Source organism: Thamnophis elegans, chromosome 4, assembly GCF_009769535.1.
Source record: "Thamnophis elegans isolate rThaEle1 chromosome 4, rThaEle1.pri, whole genome shotgun sequence".
NCBI classification, from domain to species: Eukaryota; Metazoa; Chordata; class Lepidosauria; order Squamata; family Colubridae; genus Thamnophis; species Thamnophis elegans.
This window is the reverse complement of record NC_045544.1, coordinates 31,302,629-31,323,785: the sequence shown is the minus strand read 5'-3', so window position 1 is coordinate 31,323,785 and position 21,157 is coordinate 31,302,629. Positions and strand designations below refer to the sequence as shown.

At 36.9% G+C, this 21,157-nt stretch overlaps 1 protein-coding gene across 1 annotated transcript in view; it reads right to left on the bottom strand.

Annotated features, from left to right (window-relative positions):
• LOC116507423 (coiled-coil domain-containing protein 162-like) overlaps window positions 1–21,157 on the bottom strand; it is a 32,670-nt gene that overhangs the window by 9,015 nt on the left and 2,498 nt on the right. Inside the window, exons 2-16 of the mRNA XM_032215541.1 lie at window positions 19,957–20,122; window positions 19,315–19,453; window positions 17,216–17,369; window positions 15,410–15,505; window positions 15,024–15,164; window positions 13,695–13,897; window positions 12,319–12,457; window positions 10,066–10,186; window positions 8,526–8,635; window positions 6,921–7,070; window positions 6,707–6,760; window positions 6,402–6,569; window positions 5,025–5,177; window positions 3,646–3,780; window positions 514–666 (exon numbers count right to left, since the gene is read on the bottom strand). Of these exons, the coding sequence (XP_032071432.1) occupies window positions 514–666; window positions 3,646–3,780; window positions 5,025–5,177; window positions 6,402–6,569; window positions 6,707–6,760; window positions 6,921–7,070; window positions 8,526–8,635; window positions 10,066–10,186; window positions 12,319–12,457; window positions 13,695–13,897; window positions 15,024–15,164; window positions 15,410–15,505; window positions 17,216–17,369; window positions 19,315–19,453; window positions 19,957–20,122 (2,082 nt within the window). The remainder of the gene's footprint in view (window positions 1–513; window positions 667–3,645; window positions 3,781–5,024; window positions 5,178–6,401; window positions 6,570–6,706; window positions 6,761–6,920; window positions 7,071–8,525; window positions 8,636–10,065; window positions 10,187–12,318; window positions 12,458–13,694; window positions 13,898–15,023; window positions 15,165–15,409; window positions 15,506–17,215; window positions 17,370–19,314; window positions 19,454–19,956; window positions 20,123–21,157) is intronic.

Below are 21,157 nucleotides of genomic sequence, written 5' to 3'. Positions count from 1 at the left end.
ATATTAGTCTGTTATTCCCAGGATAATACCAATTTTATTTATTAAGAGCATTTCTAAATGTATCATCTAGATGATTTCTAAGAGATAGAAAAATATTTTTAAATTTTGAGGAGTTAATGTGAAAGTGTATTTTGATTCCAGAATGATTAATATTTTGCAAGCAATCATCATCTTTTAACGACCCCATAATCCCTTGTGGGGTGGAGTCTGGACAACTGAATGGAGTTAGCAGAGTATGTACTGGCTGGATGCCCTTCCTGTCGCCAATGCGGAGATATTTTGCAAGCAATGCTTATGTTGATTCCATTTGTATGTTTTAAACAGATTGAGGTTTTAATGGTTAAATTTTTGTAGGTGGAAGAAATACAGAGATTCTTGTTAAAATTATATAAGAAAAACGAAATACATAAAAATACAGTTTAAAAATGAGGGAGATGTTATTGAATTTAGTAAAAATAATAAAATAAGAGGATTTTATTGGCTGCGTGGTATATGATGAGCTTGGGCAGATACCTGTTTCTCTAGTTGTTGCTTCAGCCTTTTATTTTCGGTCTGAGATTCTGCCAAGACTTTCTTTACAGCTCTCAACTGATGATTAAATAAAATGGCCTCATCTTCCGCCTTCATCTGGGATTGCAAGCACTCTTTTTTATTCTGAATAGCCTCCTGTAAAAGCAAAGGATTTAGCAAGATCTAAGCTAGAGAATCAAGTCTCAGAGGCTGAATTATTTATAAGGTTGTTAACTTTGTCTCCTTTACAATGTGTTTTACTTTGTCTCCTTTAAGAGGTCCCCATATTTTTTGGGTGTACTGTAGATCTTTTAAGGCTTAATACTGAACAAACATCAGAAAATCTCCACTTCTTTCATTTCTGACTATTAATTTTCACATCATTGCTGCTTATACTGCTGCTTTATCTCACCTCTTCTGAAATAAAAAGTACTATACAATCATTAAATGTGACCTTTCTCTAGTTTAAATAAGCATGTCCATAGCCAACGTAAATTGGCAGAATATATCTTAATGTGGGAGAAATTATTCTTTCTACAACTACAGTTGCAAGAAAAAGTATGTGAACCCCTTGGGATTATTTCATTTCATTTTCATTATGTGGAGTTTTACATGAATTGGTCATAAATTGTGCTCTGAACTTCATCTAAGTCACAACAATAGAAAAACACAGTTTGCTGAAAATAATACTACACAAACATTAGATGTTGCCATGGTTTAATTGCACATAACATGTAAACATTCACAGTGCAGGGAGGAAAAAGTATGTGAACCCTTGGACTTAATAACTGGTTGACTCTCCTTTGGCAGCAATAACCTCAACCAAACGTTTCTTGTAGTTGCAGATCAGACATGCACAACAATCTGGAGTAATTGTGGACCATTCCTCTTCACAAAACTCTTTCAGTGTAGCAATATTCTTGGGATGTCTGGTGTGAATCGCTCTCTTAAGGTCATGCCACAGCATTTCAATCGGGTTGAGGTCAGGACTCTGACTGGGCCACTCCAGAGGACGTATTCTGTGCTGTTGAAGCCATTTTTGTGTTGACTTACTTGTATGCTTTGGGTCATTGTCCTGTTGCATCACCCATCCCATGCAGAGCTTCAGTTGGCAGACAGATGGTCGTACGTTTTCATGCAAAATATCTTGATAAACTCTGGAATTCATTTTCCCATCAATGACAACAATCCATCCAGGCCCTGAGGTAGCAAAGCAGCCCCAAACCATGATGCTCCCTCCGCCATGTTTTACAGTGGGGATAAGGTTTTGATGTTGGTGTGCTGTGCCTTTTTTTCTCCACACATAGTATTGTGTGTTTTTCCCAAACAACTCAATTTTGGTTTCATCTGTCCACAGTATATTTTGCCAGTAGTGCTGTGGAACATCCAGGTGCTCTTTTGCAAACTTCAAACATGCTGCAATATTTTTTTTGGGACAGCAATGGCTTCCTCCGTGGTGTCCTCCCATGTACTTCATTCTTGTTTAATGTTTTCCTTATTGTAGATGTGTCAACAAAAATGTTAGCATGTGCCAGAGATTTCTATAGGTCTTTAGCTGACACTCTAGGATTCTTCTTTACCTCATGAAGCATTCTGCACTGTGCTCTTGCAATCATTTTTACAGGACAACCACACCTAGGGAGAGTAGCAAGAGTGCTAAACTTTCTCCATTTGTAGACAGTCTGTCTTACCGTGGACACATGAACATCAAGGCTTTTGGAGATACTTTTGTAACCCTTTCCAGCTTCATGCAAGTCAACAATTCTTGATCGTAGGTCTTCTGAGAGCTCTTTTCTGCGAGGCATGGTTCACATCAGACAGTGTTTCTTGAAACCAGTAAACCCACAACAGGTGTGTGTTTTTAAAGGGCAGAACAGCTGTCAGCAACACATCCAATATCATCACACTGATTGGAGTCAAGGTTGGCTCACTCCTGGCTCCAATTAGCTCTTGGAGACGTCATTAGGCTAGGGGCTCACATACTTTTTCCTCCCTGCACTGTGAATGTTTACATGTTATGTGCAATTAAACCATGGCAACATCTAATGTTTGTGTAGTATTATTTTCAGCAGACTGTGTTTGTCTATTGTTGTGACTTAGATGAAGTTCAGAGCACATTTTATGACCAATTCATGCAAAACTCCATGTAATCCCAAGGGGTTCACATACTTTTTCTTGCAACTGTACAGTTAAATAGGCTGTTTAGATTTATGAGGCTATGGTGAACTAAGCACTCAGTTGCTATGGCTGATTGATTAATGTTGCACCTCTCATTTGCCAACCCAAGGCAGCATACGTAACTATTTTTCTGTACAACAAACCCATGAGGCACCTTAAAGTACCTTTGGGGACATTGGTGCGGATTTCAGTCCCTAGGAGCTCTTCTCATTTTCCCCATCACCCATCTGTCAGCTGCCTGCAGCTAGATGCTTGGCAATAGATATTTTTCCACTCCTGATGTAAACATTAAAAATTATCTGCCACAGAACTGGCAGGAGGCAGACAGCCAACATTTCATTTCCTTTCTTGCTAAAGTCAAATGCTAATCACTGAAAGAAGCAACAGAAAGAAAATGACATGAAAACTTCTGCCTTTCTCAGTGATCCTGCAATATAGGTATGGGCAATATTTGAGAGAGTGGAGGCCACAAATCAGATTCCAACTATTTGCCAGGTTTAGTGCTTTAACTGATCATGTAATGAGGTCATTCTATAATGGAACACTTCCTGTTTCTATTCCCATCCTTTAAAAAGCTGGACCAAGCCATAACTAGCATAAAAATGAGAAAAAATGACTATTTTTAGGGGGATTCAGAGTGGAAAGTAATTTCAATCCTATTTTAATTTAAAACAAGCATTCATTAAATCTCAGCAACACAATTTTGGGACATAGGGTGTGCACATTTGGCCTGCAAGGTTATGCAATGCTTTAATTAATGCATGTGTTATTTTCAGAAGCTGATTAATATCTTTGTGTAGAAGCGAGCACGCATATAAGCAAAACATATATTCTATCCTGAAGACTAGTCCAATCCCAATTTATGCTATTTTTTTAAAACAAAAATTGTCATGATTTACATGTTTATTTATTATACTCTTATTAAAAAGCCAGTAGCCTTTTTTTAGGAAATCTCACCTTCTCTACTTCTTGCAATGTTCTCAAAAATTGTGCTTTTTGCATTGTTTCTTTCCAGAACTTTAAGACCTTCAGTTTGCATAACAACTTCTCCAATTCACTGTTTTCATCCCGTAGTTCCTGCAACTTCCCCTGCTAAAGAGCACAGGTTCTTTCTATTAGCATTCTCTCCCCAAAATCCTTGCAACAGCCCTTTAAGCATCAGTCTCTGTTCCAGTGAGGAAAGAGATATGAATACAAAACAGAAACTCCAAGACATATTAAATTGTATGTCATATAATCTCTCTCCATAATACAAAAATATTCAATGGCTATTCAGGAATACCCAGAGCAGTAGTTCGGCTTATGATGAAATGGACCCTAGCATATTCTTTTTTTGCATTATAACTATGCTCACAATGAGATACGTATAGAATCAATCATCAGATTTTTGGTTCTGAATAAAATCTGCGATATCATCATCTTCCATTCCTGATATCGAGTATATATTTTTCAGAGGTTTTGTTTTCTCATAAAATTAAAAATGTGAAAAGTTCATCCATTGCTATTTGAAACATTATAAAGCATCTCAGGCTGAAATTCTACAGACATTTAATCTGGGAGTAATGTTCACTGAACTCAGTAGGATTGTGTTTCTGATGACGCTGTAAATTATGCGATGAGCAAAAATCAGCAGACAATTTATCTCAGGCAATTGTTTTTTTATTGTTAAATTCATATTTATATGGATATAAATGGATTAAATATTATATGGATATATTTATATGGAAAACAGGAAGATTTTCTACATTTAAACAGTTATAAAAGAAATAGATTTTTATCCCCAATAATGCATTTTTTCAATAACTTTTGTCTTCATCACATATTTGTATATATCCGTCCATAAAAATTAATAAAAATTGCTAATGGATACATTTTGTTTAGCATTAAGTTCATCAGATGCTTGATCTCCCCAATATGGCTGATGTGAAAGGAACTTAGACTGAGAAAAGAGAAGGCTAACTCAGGCAGAGGCGCAATTCAAATTAGCTCAGCTTTTCTAGTCTCAAAACCTAAATACAATCAATCTCAGAAAGATGTTAAATTCAGACCAGATATATTTTAATTCATAACACATTATTTTAATAAATGAGAAAGTCAGACAATATCTGGTAACAATTCAAAAGAAAAAGCCATAGAAACTAGCATAATTCTTACTCAATATCAGAATACAGAAAATTTAATGTCTACATGCTTTGTTTTCTTTGCTTTAATAGCTTTCAGAGGGATTTCTCTAATGCATGTATATCAAATTGCAATTCTAAGCTTGTTTTTTATTTTGACCTTAGGTCATAATTTGTTTCTTTTGTTCCTAAACGTTGAGCAAACTAAAGGGCTACCTGAGCCAAATGTTCTTCAACCGCACTGTTACCCTTTGTAGATCCAAACTTTTTCTTCAGATTAATAATTTTCTCCACACCTTCTTTTCTCACTTCACTGATGATTTCTGACATTTGTTTGTTCATGTTTAGACGATATTCATCTACTTTCCCCTGCAGCCATAACACAAAGTCAAACTTAATGTCTCTTTTCAAATAAGTGAATTTTAAGAAAACAATTCTGTAAGATTTTTAAAATCTGGAAACACAAAAATAAAATCTCCCCATTTTTAACATTATGATTTGTAAAATAAACACTGACCAGCAACCTAGACATTTCTCCTAATCCCTACCTAGTAAACAAAGGCAACATGAGAAAATAAAACCAATTCATTTCTGGCAAAAGCTTTTTGAAGCCAGCTTTCCATTAAATAAAAACCAAATTTGACATTTCTGTTTGTTTTTATGTCTATGGAGATTCTCAGCCATCCAGTCATGGTTGTCCTAAAGCTGCTTTTTTCAAGAGACAACTGGACTTTCCCCTTGGACTTCAAAAAAGTGAATTTGCCTCTTGAAAAAAAGCACATTGGGGCTGTTTGCTTTTACTTCATAGTGTGTACTGACCAGTGGTGGGTTGCAAATACCATTCCAACCGGTATGGTTGGAACAGGGCTGGAAGCATCCTCATGGACGCACGCAGCGTGCACACACACATACAGCGCATGCATGCGTCCTAGCATCTCCATGTTGCTCCAGCTGCTCTGCAAAGCGTTGCACAGGCGCTGTACGCATCATGTGACTGCACGGAAGCGCGGAAGCCTTTAAACAGCGGTCAGGAACATGGGCGGCGGATGGGCCCTCCGGAGCACCGTACTGGAACAGTATCCAGTGCTCTGGGCTGGCTCCGGTACACCTGTACCAGGGCGTACCGCCTGCAACCCACCACTGGTATTGACATTCTATACACTGAGCTATGATAAGAAACAAAATGTAATGAATGAAAACAAGACCAGTGACATAATATGTGGGGGAATTACATTTTGCTTTTTTTGCTTTTTCTTTTGCTAACTCGTACCATCCTTCATTACAGTAGTCTGAAAACAATGAGCAGACAGTTGATCTTTTCACTGGTGAAGTTCCAATAAAATAAAGTAGCAAAGAAGTTAAACAATTCCATTTACAGTTTAGGAAGTTTGAGAAGTAAGGAAAACATGGACAGAATTAACATGGCACAATGTACAGGTTGCTCTGTTGTCTTGTCTACACAGGACCTGATCTTTGGAACTTAGCATTTATTCTTGAGAAGCATAAAATATTGTACTAAATTTCAACACCTTTCTGAAAAAGCATTGGACTAATCTACTTGATTTTACATCCCTCTGTATCGTTTGTACCTACTTTTATTTGCAGACACACCAAAAATATATTTTGTACCAATGCTTCATAATCCTCTTGAACTTCTTTTCTTATCTTCTCTTTGATGTTGTGATCTTCTCTTTGCAGATCAGTTACTTTGGCTCGCAGAGCAGTTATTTCCAGAATCATCTCATGACTCAGTCTAGCTATCTATAAAACAGGGAGAAGCAATGATTTACAATTTTATTTGTAAATGCAATCTTTCAAAATAAGTCTTTAGAGTGTAAGGACACCAGGAGGCATTCATAGACTCCCTGAATAAAGGCACCAAAGTCACAGCCACTAACTTGACTTAGATCCACTTCAGCAGCTCCTGTGTTGTTTTCTACGACGCGCACTTCCTGAAACGGAATGGAAATGTACTTTTAACTAATTTTGCTTTTCAGAAATTTCTACCTTTTTTCTGTTTTCAGAACAGTAATTTGTAAACATCATTTTGTTCAAAGAAATGAAGAATCACTTCCCTCTTTTCCTGTTACAGAACCAGTAGCAGGAGAATACCTGTTCTTTTTGATATAGTAGCTGATGTTGCCGACGGAGCAGATTTTCATAGAACATGGAGTAGGTTTCAAAGTTGCTACGTTCTCTGGCCATGACATCACAAGCTAGAGAGGTGAGGCACTTTTTAAAGTGGTCCCTTTGAAAGATGATCTGGAAATAAAATAAAATCAGAAAATAAACCAGCTTTTTTAATTGTTTTATCTTACTGTTATTACTTTATAAATAACTGAATGCAACAATCACACATACCCATATTTTTCGGAGTATAAGACGCACCGGAGTATAAGATGCACCAAGGTTTTGAAGAGGCAATTTTTTTTTAAGTAGGTAGGTAGATAGTGGGATAGAGAGGGAGAGAGAGAGAGAGAGAGAGAAGTACAGTAGGTAGGTAGGGGGAGATAGTAGATAGGTAGGTAGAAGGATAGAGAGAGAGAGAAATACAGTAGGTAGGTAGGGAGAGAGAGTAGGTAGGTAGATAGAGGGATAGAGAGAGAGAGAAATACAGTAGGTAGGTAGGGAGAAAGAGAATAGGTAAGTAGGTAGGTAGAAGGATAGAGAGAGAGAAATACAGTAGGTAGAGAGGGAGAGTAGGTAGGTAGATGTTTCCAGGTGTATTTATCCATGTGCTGAAAAAGGAAATTGCTGACAACCTGCAGCACCTAAGACTTTGTTTCTGCTGGCACAGCACTTGATCAATCTAATTCTCATCAATCACTCTAACTAAAGAGCTTTCCGAAAGGAAAAAAAAAGTTTTTGCACTCTGCAAACCTTCCCAAAACAGCCAATTTTTCAAGAAAACGGGCCCGTTTTTTTTTTTCAAATGAAAGGCATGAATAGCCTTGGATGGGCTTGCAGGGTGCTCCTGGAGGGGTGGGGGGCAAAAATAAGCCAAAAATGGCCCCTTTTTGCAAAAATGGGCCAGTTTTGTGTCCAAAAAGTGCATGCATAGTTTTATGGAGGCTTATAGAGTGCTGCTGGCGGCTGGGGGTGGGGGGCAAAAAATGGCCCATTTTATGCTAATTTCTGCCCTCCCCAGCCACCAGGAGCCCCCTGAAAACCTCCATAAGGGTATGCACGGCCATTTTGGTGAAGGGGTGGGGCTTTGGGAGGCAAAAAAATGCTGTATTCAATGTATAAGATGCACCCATATTTTCAGCCTCTTTTTTGAGGAAAAAAGGTACATCTACTCCAAAAATACGATAATACCCCTCCCTCCTTCTATTTTCCCCACCACAACAATTCTGTAAGATGAGTTGGTTTGAAAGACAGTGACTGGTCCAAAATTATACAGCTGACTTCCAAGATGGAGCTAAAACTGGGTCTTCTGGTTTCTAGCCAGGTGCTTTAACCCCTAGACCAAACTGACTCTCAGTGTTAGGCAAAGACAGGCAAAAAACAGTGTGAGGCAAACCAGGCAAATTTGGTTTCTCCTAGTGCTTCCTCCACAGTTCATTGATAGTGAAGAAAATGTACTGCATATATAAAATCCCAAGATCTACTACCTCTATCTAACATGATGGTTTTAATTCAGAGACATGAGAAGCTAAATCTGAAACATAATGCTTCCGAACCTCTTACTAGTTGAAGCTGGTGTAATATGCATACCTCTGCATTAATTTCTTGATGATCTTCCATTAGCCTCTGTATAAATGATTCAACTATTTCGGGCCTTGTGACAGAGAACATTTCTTGCATGCTGTGATGCTTCCAGAGTTCTGAAATTATGAACAAAAGAGCTGCATCAACAATATTCAGATTCATGACATATAGACCACTACTTTATGCTATATGCAATGCTATGACTGCTTTTTTAAAAGTTGAATACTCATAAGGAGGGCAAGGATTTTGCATAAAGAACTCAAAGAAACTAAACTTTAAAGAAAATTGTTACTGTATCCTTACTCCAAGTGCTACAATTATTGTTGTGGGGGGGGGGAGTTTTCATTCAAATTCCACACATACCATGTTGTTGTTTTTTCTTCCTCTCTTTTCCCTATTGTCTTTGTTTTATAAAGCAAAATTTGTTCTTTTAATCAATGAATATTTCTTATAAAATGTGTCAGCCAGGTTTATGTGCATAGTTAGATATGCATAAACCCTTCACTGCCAAATCCAACAAGGAAAAGGAAAATTCATTAGGAAACAAGAATAATAATTGAAGAGGGTTTGTTGACTGAAAGTAACAGTACTTTCAGTAAACAATAGTCCAGTAAACAGTAGTCATCGACTTACAATCATTCGTTTAGTAACTGTTTGAACATTTACTACAGACTGGAAAAAGTGACTTATGGCCACTTTTCACATTTGCGACCATTGCAACATCCCTATGTTCACATGATCAAAGTTTGGATGCTTGGGAACTGGTTCATATTTATGACGGTTGCAGTATCGCGTGATTATCTTTTGTGACCTTCTGACAAACCGTGACCCGTCAAAAGCGCGGAGGACAAAATCGCGCTCGACGAAAGCGCGCATGTGACGTCATCACAGCGCGACGAAAAAAATTAAAAATTGAAATAAAATTGAAATTAAAGCAAGCCGATTCACATTCACAGGGTTAGGTTTAGGGTTAGGTTAAGGGTTAGGGTTAGGTTTAGAGCGTTAGCGTTAGGTTTAGCGTTAGGTTAAGGGTTAGCGTTAGGTTTAGCATTACGTTAACGGTTAGGTTTAGGGTTAGATTTAGGGTTAGGTTAAGGGTTAGGTTTAGGATTAGGTTTGGGGGGGTTAGAGTAAGGTTTTAGCTTTATTTTTACATTTTTCGATCACAGCGTGATGTTTTCGTCGCGCTGTGATGACGTCAAATGCGCGCTTTCGTCGAGTGCGATTTTGTCCTCCGCGATTTTGTGGTGGAACCCTGACAAACAACGTCAATGGGGAAGCAGATTCGCTTAATAACTCTGTTACTAACTTAACAACTGTAGTTATTAACTGTGGCAAAAAAAGTTCATAAAATGGGGCAAAACTCCCTTAACCATCTCACTCAGCAACATAATTTTTGGGCTCAATTGTCGTCGTAAGCTGTACTAAAAATGAATTAATTGTCGAGTACGGTGGCTCCCAGGAGTCTCCCAGCATATGCTTATTCCTCATTATTAACACCACACCTGAAGATCTATCCTGAATTTGAAGCATTTGCAGTTATTACCTGTGGGGAGGTGCCTCTCTTCTCTTGCTTTTTCAGATAAAACCAGTGTTATTTCTTTGTTAATTTTCTTTTGTACATCATGGATCATATGTATTTCTACATTTTCCAAAAGTTTCTGAAACTAGAAAAAAAACAGATTTTTTTTTCTTTTATCAAGAGCAACTAAATTGATTCAGAGAGTACTGTGAGTACTTTCAAATTTAAAGTGAGTGTTTTTCAAGGACTACTCCAACTTTTATCCACGAAAGTTTGATTAATTCCGTTAAGTTAAAAAACATTCAAAAAAACTAGTCATCTAAACATAATCAGATGAATCACAGCACCTTTTAGTAGTAAGGTTGATTTATTATCAATGAAAACATTTGTAAAAACTGTAGCTGGCAGGTACTTTCTTCACATTCACAAAACAGAAAGAGGTTGTTTTAAAGGGCATCAACAAAAAATACCTTACATGCATCTATATGAAACTAAATTTTCAAACAAATAATATTTGTGTTCCTGATGCTTTGTTTGTTTCGTTTGTATAGTTATATTTTGAGTCATGGCCTGGACTGATCCCTGAGTTTTCTTGGCAAGATTTTGGGAAGTAGTTTGCCATTGCCTTCTTTATAGAGCTATAAGTGAGTGACTGGCCTATGCTCACCCAACTGAGTGCTTTGTTCTGATAACAATAACAGAGAGTTCCTGAAATAGCCTGTTATGATTCCTCCCCACCAGCTTTCTAACAAAGAAGAACTGTCTCAGGTTTCCACCGTCATTCAGACCGCAATTTTCACTTCCTCACCTGATAACTTGTCAACTAAATCTTATTTCATAACAGACGTGCTAATCTTTAAGAATCCATGAGGACGTTTACTGGTTTTTCTACAACTGATTGACATAGCTGCCTCTGACAAACTTGTTTTTCTTTTTCCTAGCAACAGGAAAAGCACAAAGTAGATCCCCATATGTTGGTGAGAAGATTATGATCAAAGGGATGCCAGGCAATATCAGGTGAAGCGGCCCAACAGCATATGTCTGTTTTAGTTTTTATATACACTCTCCAGAGTAAGAAGGCAGAATAGGAATCAAAGAAATACATTTGTTACAAAGTTGCAAGATTTATTTTAAAAAAACCTCTCCAAATACAATATATTAATATTTATTTTTATTATGGAAAATAACACTAAATAATGAAGCAAGAATACATGTAGAAATAATAGTATCTGTTGGGAATGCATTTGGCCCGCATGTGAGAGTACAACCTGCCTGAACAGATGTTCAGATGTACACATGTACACAATTAACAGTTGGCTGTCATTTAAATAAAGATAGATACTCCCACTCATTTCTGCTGGAGATAGATCCTGTGGTCCTTTTTAAATCAAATACAAACTTGGGAAAAGCCATTGAGAGGCTGATTAAGAATAGGATCTGTTCCATTTCTGCAGCATATACTCTAATATAAACATATAAGGACCTCCAAAAAGCAAGATGAAGCAGAGAAACATTTGTTTCAAGGGGGTTCTATTTCTGTAGAAATAAGTAAAACTGTTCTAGTCATGCATTTTTTCCAGTCTTGATTTCTGTTTACAGTGTTCTGTTAAATCCCTGTTCTTTACTGTTCTGAGCAAATCAAACTAGATTTTGTCCCCTTTGAATTATATCTTACTCATGTGCAAAAGACAGAAATTTCCTTCGTAATACCTTGTGACTCATAATATTATTATGAGATATTGTAATAGTATCTCATTTGAGATTCTAGCAGAAATCATGCTATTTCTAGCAACCAATGTTATCTTGTGCCTGCCTGAAATATTTTCATCTGTATTTTTCTTGTGTGTTGCTGCTTGAACAGCTCTAATTTATTTCTACCAACATTTTAATGTTTACATTTTTATATTTGAAGTTTGAAAAGAAAGAATTTTATTTTTTCTTTAATAAAATTTTATTTTACCTGCCACTTGTAAAATTGACTTGCCTCCTAAAAAAAGGACTGATGCATTCCTTAGTCATGAAATTTACTGGATGATCATAGATGCTATCGCTGTTTAACCTACCTCACCAGATTTCAATTAAATTAAAATGGAAATATGGGAAGGGAACATAACAGTATAAAATATTAATTGTAACATAGTCATTGTTATCTATTCATATGGAAACTATTCAAATAAAATCTGGCTAGAGATAGACATCTTCTAATTTGTTAGAGGAAATATCCTTGATATATATTTTAATGAACAAATACCAATCTTTTCTTTTGCCCTATTTTACCTGGTGTGTTATTACATCAATTTTTGAAACTTCTTTAGGGAAGAACGAACATGGTTGGATAGTGCCATATTCTTCATAGTCATCCTCTATACCGCAATGTCTGGCTACGGATTTCATTGCAGCATGAAAGATTTCAGCTCTAAAAAAATGCAAAGATATAATCTCCATACATAGGTTCTTTCGTTAAATAACTTTTCAGTGACTTCAAAGGAAAGCAATATTTACAAATATCTTCTATTAATATTGATATGGTGCTACTAATAATGAAAAGAATATTTCCATTTTGCTAATTCCATTCAATGTCAAGTGACTAAAGCAATTAAGTAAAAGTAAAATTTTAATTCCATAGTTGTTGGTGCTGAGCTGGGCTCTTTGCTGGCAGAAGTTTCATTTCTCAGCTATGTAACATCATCAGTGCAACTTCACTGGACCACCAAGAACTCTACAGTTCAACCCTGTAGAAGGTTGTAACCATCCATTCAGTTAGACTCTGGGTGGCTAACAAAATTCAAAAAACAATAAAAATTAATTAAATACATATAAACAGGCAGCCGAAACTAAAACAACCAGAACAGCAAACCACATGAATATGAGAAGGCCTCTAAAGATACATCATTAATGCCAGAGTTGGAACAGACCAGGTTTTAAACGCTTTCTGGGACCTCAGGAGAGTAGACATCATTTGTATCTAGGGGTAATGGAGTCCCAGAGGGCAGGGCAGTGTGCAAGAGAGACCATGCTTATTCAATCCCAGAAGATGACAGCTATTTATGGAAGAGATCTGAAGTGTATCAACTCTGGGTGGGCAGAAACAACTGAGAGATGCTATGGAGGACTTAATAGCTGTTGATCAAGACCTTGAATTGTACCCAGAAGCGTACTGGCTTTATTTCCTATAAACAGTGGGTAGATTTCACCAGTGCATCAGCCTACAAATCACAATTGTTAGATAACTTAGCAAAGTTGCCATAAACATTTATGACTGAAGTCAATCAAATCACTTCCTTGTTTACTTACTTCATAAAGCTGTGAAAACAATATGATTCAGTTTATGAATACGTTCAATTAGAAACACACAGTAATATTTCCTCATTCCCAAGGGCAAGTATAACATTAAATACATGGTTGGTTATATTCTGATTTTTATTTAACACAGAAGTTCAAGAAAGAAAAGTAAATTAATTTGTCTTTGTCCTTATTTATAAACAAGGATGCATACTGTTGTTATTAAAAAAATGTTTTAGAATTAAATTTAATGTAACAAGGAAAACAGGAAGATGAAATATAAATAATGTTTTATTTTATAATCTGCACTGTGAGATTTAATATCACTGAATCTATAAATTAAAAATATTTTACATTAAGCTGTAACTTACTCATACAATTCAGAAAACTGCTTATACAGAGGAACTGTGTTGATATCCTCAACTTTCAATTTAAGTCTTCCCCATTCTGCCTTTAACATTTCCAGCTGCTTCCATCGTATCAGATATGATCTCTGCAAGGCATATGAGGTCATTGTATCAGATGGTGCTGTTAAAGCTTTTCCTTTTGCTTCAGCTGTTGATGTTGCTGAAACCTGATGAAACAATGATTGGAAAATACAAGATCACTTTTTAGAAAGAGATTTTAACAGAGCTGCAAAAGCACATTTTTGCCAAGGTAACAAATTCAAAAATTGAATGAACGATTCAAGTCTACAGCTAACTTATTTCAGTCCATGTGTCAGCACTCCTCCATTGAATAATTAGGAAAGAAAACCACGAGAGTCCATTGATAGAAATCAAGTGTACTTTACTAATTATAAATGATTAGAAGCGTAGCAAAGCGAAAGACTGATTATTTAGGCACGAAAGCGATTGATATATAGAATAACCCATTCCCCACCCCTTGGCATCCCAGTTACAGTCCAATCATAATTCTCCCAAGTGTCAGGTGTGAGATAACTTCGAAAGGCATCACCCAGATGGAATGTCGGTGCCGTTGGCCTTGACGGGAAACCTCCTCCGCATGCGCACAAGAGAGGCAGCAAACTCCAGGATCCTCCTCCAGCACAATTAGTATTCCCCTCTCAAATACCATGCCCCCCCTCCCCCGTTTCAATGGCAGCCGAAGCAGCAGCAAAGCAGAGGCTGACACCATGTTAATATTCGGTGTCAAAAGAAACCAAAATTGTGTGAATTAGCAATTGTAAACTTTCCATATAGTTATTCTTATACCAATAAAGGAGAATATTTGTAGTTCAGGGTTGAAGTAGAGGTGGTCTCTGAGCTAGGTTGTTTTCTTGCAGAAAAGACTAGCACTGTGGATGTTACTTAGTTGAGTAATAAAGTGTCTACAAGAAGATAACCAAGCTCAGAGACCACCAAGGATCTCTCAGTTATTCTTATTTCTGAGTCAATTACAGTATATAAAAATTGTCCTGTTACTGATCACTGATCTACTAGTATCTAGTCTGACATGGTAGTTCAGATTTTTTTTAAAAAAAATGTCATTTGAAGATAAACTGTCATTCAGTTATATGATTGATACATTCTAGCAAAAGTCACCACGCATAATTTTTCTGGAACTTGAAAATTTTTATCATGTAATTAATGCAATAAATTTTTAAAAACCCTAGTGTTAAAGTTATTTATTTAGTGCTAAATGCAAATGTGGTCAGCCCCAAACAGAACACGATTTATGCACAATTCTACCTGTTTTACCTTTCTGAATGGTTTTTGCACTTCTTGGTGGTCGGTCAGAATTTCGGCATTCCAGAGAACATCTTCCATTACAAACTGTATCCCAATCAGCTCTCCATGAGCTACTTTTTGATCCTCATTGCTCAGACCACATAGGCATAACTAGAAAAGATGAGATGAATTCAGAACGTGATTGGGTTTTTACAAAAGTAAATCAATCATTGATTAATCTAAGAAGTCACACTAGGATGAAATACGATTTTATGGTACCAAGGTGTTGAATTCAGACATGGTGATGTAATAGATTTGTTCTAGATGCAATAAATGTGTTTTAATTTCTGTAATCATCTGCATAGTGTCAGAAACATAAAGAAATCTAAGATTACTAAGGAATAAAAGCCTCATACCTGCATACTAGAATTGATGGGATTTAGGTTACTTATGGTGTTGGGAAATAGACCTCCTTTTGCTAGGAATGTCCTCCAGGGAAACAGCATTAATGCCTAAAGAAAGTGATAATAGTAGAGATCTAATGTTAAGCCCCAGGCAGATGTATATTACCTCTAATATCCTTAAGTCCAGTTTAATTGACAGAAGTGTGCATTGATCAGTGAACTGTGCTAGGCAAAAGAGAAACAGAAAAATTCCAAGAAAAATCTCTGTAGATGCTTCACTCTTATTCATCACAGTGGAAATTCCTACATGGGCATAATTTGTCACATTTGCTCTTCATCTTCAGCCGCTATCATTTTAAAAGTCTCCTTGCATTGTCTTTTTCTCATCATGTGATAAAATATTCATAATATTCAAGAGAATAATGTTTTTTTTAATCCTGAGCAACTGAGCTTCAGCTAGCTGGAAATGCACTGGAAAGTTATTAAATTCACATCTGGTGCTCTATGAATGGAAAGAGATACCCATTCCCAACTTGACAGAAAATCCTCAAGCTTCCAGGACTCAGAGTGTCCTGTGAACACTTGTACAAGTATTTAACATTGTTGCTGTGGCAAAAGGCGAAGCTCTGCACGATGGAGTTTGAAGGTCCCTATGGAATGTCACAAAAGTCTGCTTGCTGTGGTGGGCAAAGAAAAGATTCAAGGGTTCAACCACTCAGAGTTACCATGTGGTAAGAAGGGCAGTCAAATAAATAAATAATAGAATAAAATTGATATGAACATGGGGAAGAAACTTGGCATAAAGTCTTTTACATTGTCAAGAGCAGCTCTTGGCTTAGAAGCAAAATGAGTACATTGTACAGAGTCAATGTAATGTAGTGATTAAGGCAGTAGGCTACAAATGGGGAAAGGTTTAGTCCCATCTTAGGCACAAAGCCAGTTGGGTGGCCTTGAGCCAGTCTTTCTCTCTCAGCCCTAGGAAGCAAGCAATGGAAAAACAACTTCTGGAATAGAGTATTAGTAGTTAGGGTTCAACCCTGGAGTCCTTAGTGCTCTTTGAGCTTGGTTATTTTCTTGCACAGGTTTCATTACCCAATTAGGTAATGTGGTTAGGTAACTCGATATTACCGATAGTTGCATAAGGAAACATCTGCAAGAAAACAATCAAGCTCAGGGAGCACCAGGAACACCAAAACTACTTCTGAAATCTTCCAAGAAAACTGCAGGAACTTGTCCAGACAGTCACCAGAAGTCAACACTGACTTGAAGACACACAGACACACACAAAGAGAATCAGAAAAGCGATATGTGTGAGTTGAAGTTTTACTATTACAATGATGAAGACCACAATTTTTATTACAGGGAAATACTGAAACATGAGCTTCCCAGAAGTACAGAGCTATCATGGAAAGAAACCTATTGACCGCCATGAGGGCAGTCGAATATTTTGGCTCAAAAGCTCTTCTCCACAAATTTGTGTAGTCTTCTGCTAAAATTATGAACTCTATCATTACTGGTAACACCAGAAATTGCTAATTACAATACCTTTTAGACTGTGAAAAAGTAGGTCAGAAAGATATGCTAGTCCTCTGCAATAGACATTTGCTTGAACCTTTTCATTTTAACATGCACATTATCCATATTTGAACCTTCTATATGTAGTACAGATTGGCACAGATGTGAAGCACAGCACTTCAGCTGTTTTTAATTGTTAAATGCTGAACATTATTCTTTGGAGAATAGATGAGAGATAAATGTTTCTGAAAGATGTCTCAGAAGTTAAAGCAAATGTATCTTGAAAAAAGCCATTTTACTCACTCTCTCCCCATGTGGATCTAATAGCTGTGGAATTTGGAGTTGAGAAGCAAATGCACTTCCAAAAACTGCATTACTCATGGGAGGCAATGCGTGGTAAATGTTGTCTGTAATACTCTGATATGCAGAAACATTTCCAGATGATAAAAATGCTTCCCTGAAAGGTTGTTGGAAAAAAATAGAACAATACTTATTGTTATTATGAGTTACCCACAATTGCTTAAGATGGGTGGCCATATAAAATTTTAAAAAAAATAAAACAATACTGAAAAGACAAATCCAATTTCTGATTTATTCTGCTTAAACATTGCACAATGCATTTTATTTAAGTTACTGTGACAACGTCTGCCTGAAAAGTGATCTAGCATTTCCCATTGTTTTATCTCTGAACACTACCAGGATGCTGAAGGTCGTCAAAAAGCCCTTTCTCATTGAAAATGTACTGCTTCCTGTTATTCTCATGGAGAAGGAATGTTAATTTCAACTAGTAATGTAATTACTAATAATTATGCTCTTGGAACTCAATGAAACCAATTTGGAATTTCTTATTCTTCTATCCTTTTACTCCAGTTTACACAATAAGTTTCCCATGAACATTCGCAGCTTGCCCATTTCACCATTGAAGAGACGTGCAGACTCACTCTTCATATGTGATCTTAAAATGCATTTTATAAATAGTGTATAGGTTTAATAAACTAAAAAGGTTGTGATAATTAGTGCTGTTTATTTCATATTGTAGTTGTAGCTTTCCAGAAAATGTAGAAATAAAACACTTTTTATAGCTTCTGGAACCAAACAAAACAAAAATTCATTTGAATACTTTTATTTACACCTTTTAAATTCTCACTGAATATAAATCAACCCACCCCTAACCAAAATTATTGGAGTGGGAGGAGCCTTCCTTTACCAGGTTTTGTAAGATGTAGTGTATATATCCTCTGATTGTAGCTTCATAATCACTTTAGTACCAGGAATGAAGATAGATATTTTTCACTTGGTTTTTTAAAAAGGTTTAAAAAAAAACACCAAAGCAAAACAAATGTAAGCTTGCTTGTGTTCCTGCTATTTTACCTTTTGGATACCTGGCATTAGACTAGATAAAAAGTCACCTGCGATTTCCCACAATTGTTTAATTCATAACTATTGGAGGACATTACTTGGAATGGAAGAATGATTGGTGGAAAACCCAAGATGCTTTTTCAAAAGGCATGTGGACTTTCTTTGTTTTTTCCATGAGACATTTCACTTCTCATCCAAGAAGCTTCTTCACGTCTAACTGAATGGTGGAGAATGGAGGGATTCATCTTCCTTTCAGTCAACTAGTTGTTAGCATGTCAAGAAAAACAAAAGAAGTCCCACATGCCTTTTGAAAAAGCACATTTGGGACTACCATGACCTGAATAACTGAGAATCTCCATAGATGATAGTGGAAGAGATGCATTTCTTTCTAGACATATTTGCATCAGAATTATCTCCTTTCCCAGTTGCTTTACAGTCAGTAGGAGAAAAAAATATGGAGTGATACTCAGCTCCCCAATCTTTTGTCTAGGTTGCCAACCATTCTACATTTTTTTAAAAAGGTGTTTCTTTTTTAAAAAAATGTGAATCTGATCCTTTGCAAAGTTAAAGCATCAGCCTTTAGCATTCTTTCCAGCAATGCCCTGCACCCCAAAGAGGCCCCATACATTTTAGTAAATAAATGCACAAGATTTTGGGCACTGCAATTCAATATTTATTTAGAAAAATGCCCACCTGCTAGAAAAAAGAACAAGAAGGAGCTGGGCAGTCAAGTGGTCTTACAGGAAGACGGAGTAAGCCAATAGAATCTTATAGCTGGTTAGGCCACTTCTTGACAGCCATTTTGTGAGGAGGCAACTTTCCCAGCAGTCCTTTTGCAAGTATGCCCCCAACTTTGTCACACTTTCCAATTTCCCACCATATTTGTTCCCTAGTAAGCAGAGAAACAATGGGCTATACATAGTTTTGAATAGAAAAAATACCCAGAGATAAGGGCTGAACTGCCCCTCTTATTAAGCATAATCGGGGAAAAGTTGCAAATATTACAGAAAATACCTCTGATCTGCTTCTTTTTCATATCTTACCTCATTGAATATCTCACTGCTGCTTCAAATTGAAGAAACTTCACTTCTTTGAGCATGGTCAGCATGTGAGACACCTTCTTTGGATCTGAGGAATTTGGAAGGCTATCTATTTTTTTCTGTATTTCAAGAAGTTCAATTCCTAGAATCCAAAGAGCATGTGTTTGGTACCTTTGGTGATTTTTGTTTTGTAATATCACATCAAATACTTTTATCCAGTTGTTACGATGCAGTTCTCTATGAAAACCAACCAAGTTGTTGCTAGTTTGACTTATTCTCACTGTCCCATCCAAAATGGGATATACAGTCTATGCTTCCTCCGCCCTTTAGCAACACTCCTCTGGAAAATATGGATTTGCATTTGAAATCTTTAGTGGACTGAAACATCGGTGTTCTTCAACTGTTAGTACATTGAAAAGTGTAGCTTCATTTCTGCAACCTGTGGGACAGGTCATTCTTTTAATAGAGAAAATTAGTCCAACTTGCCCTATCTCCCAGGTTTTCATTCAGTCTACCATTATGGAACAGCTGCTGCCAAGCTGTGGCAAAATAGATCCACTCCTTTTCCAGCATTCACTAAAATAAACAATACTCTATCCCCAACCAGAATAAATCATATCTCAATATTGAGCAATGGATACTAACCAATCTGCTCAGTCCCTCCCCAGTCTGCTGTGAGATGTTCAGAAGGACATCTGTAATCCAAACAGCCTGGTGCACTTCCTAGCTGAGCAAAACTGAAAATGTATGCAATAATGTCGTGAAAGGATCCCACGATTTGCAATGTATGCCGCAGGGCGGTACCGCCAACCTATGAGAGGGGGGGGGGTTAAAGGACAGACTTTAAGAAAAAAACGTCAAGCAGTCAGCAATTACAAAATGAAAGTAGCAGCCAGCTCTACCTGGTTTGACCTCTTCTAGGCTGATCATCCAGGAGTCCTTCCATTAGACAGCAGAGGGAGAGCAGGAAGCACACTTGCTGTAATGGCTCATCTGGGTGATTCGCCATTTTGAACTGCCTGCCTGATATTTATGAGGGCAAACAATACTCCACTTGAATTAAGTCCATTTATCTGATCGTTATAAAGACTTTATAACTTTCAGAAGTTACACCTATATTTTCTTTTTGTTCTATGTCTGTCTGTTTGGATGGCAAGCCTGTCGTGCTTTTATTGAATACATAAGCCATTTGGTTGTCTATCCAATTCGAGAACAGACAGAGAAATGCTTTAAAGAAACTGATTGAGCAGTTCAGAGTGACACCAATTCAATCATTCATAAACTGCTGTAATTGCTGCCTTTCATAAATCCTCTCCAAATAGGTTCACTAAGTGTCCTACTGTCTTTCTTTATTTAGTGTCAACAAGCAGTGTGCTGAGTTGTTTACTGGTGGATGTCAACCTTGCAAGGTAGATGAGGTCCAAAGCCAAATGATTCTACTTGATTGTAAGCTTACATTAACAGAGTCTTGCAGTCTGAAATTACATCTCTCCCCATATCCCTTTTAAGCCCAAGAAACTGCCCGGCCCACATTCCTACTGACGACTAAGCAGCTTTTATCTTACCATTCCCTTGGCTGCTTCATTTCTGCTTGTATCCCAAGGGCAACTACTATTACAGTAGTTACCAAACAGTAAGCCCAAGTATTTTTTTTTTCTGAGTAAATTAAAATTTAGCGGATGAACTTTGTATTTTACTTAGAAACAGTAGCACATCCAATATTTAGGAGTTAACTAAGTTTATTTAAGGCTTCTATTGTATTTCTTCATTTTTTTCATCTTTTTTGTGACTGAATTCCTACTCTGTGCTAAATCACGTGGGGGCCATAGGTTGCAGATACAAATGA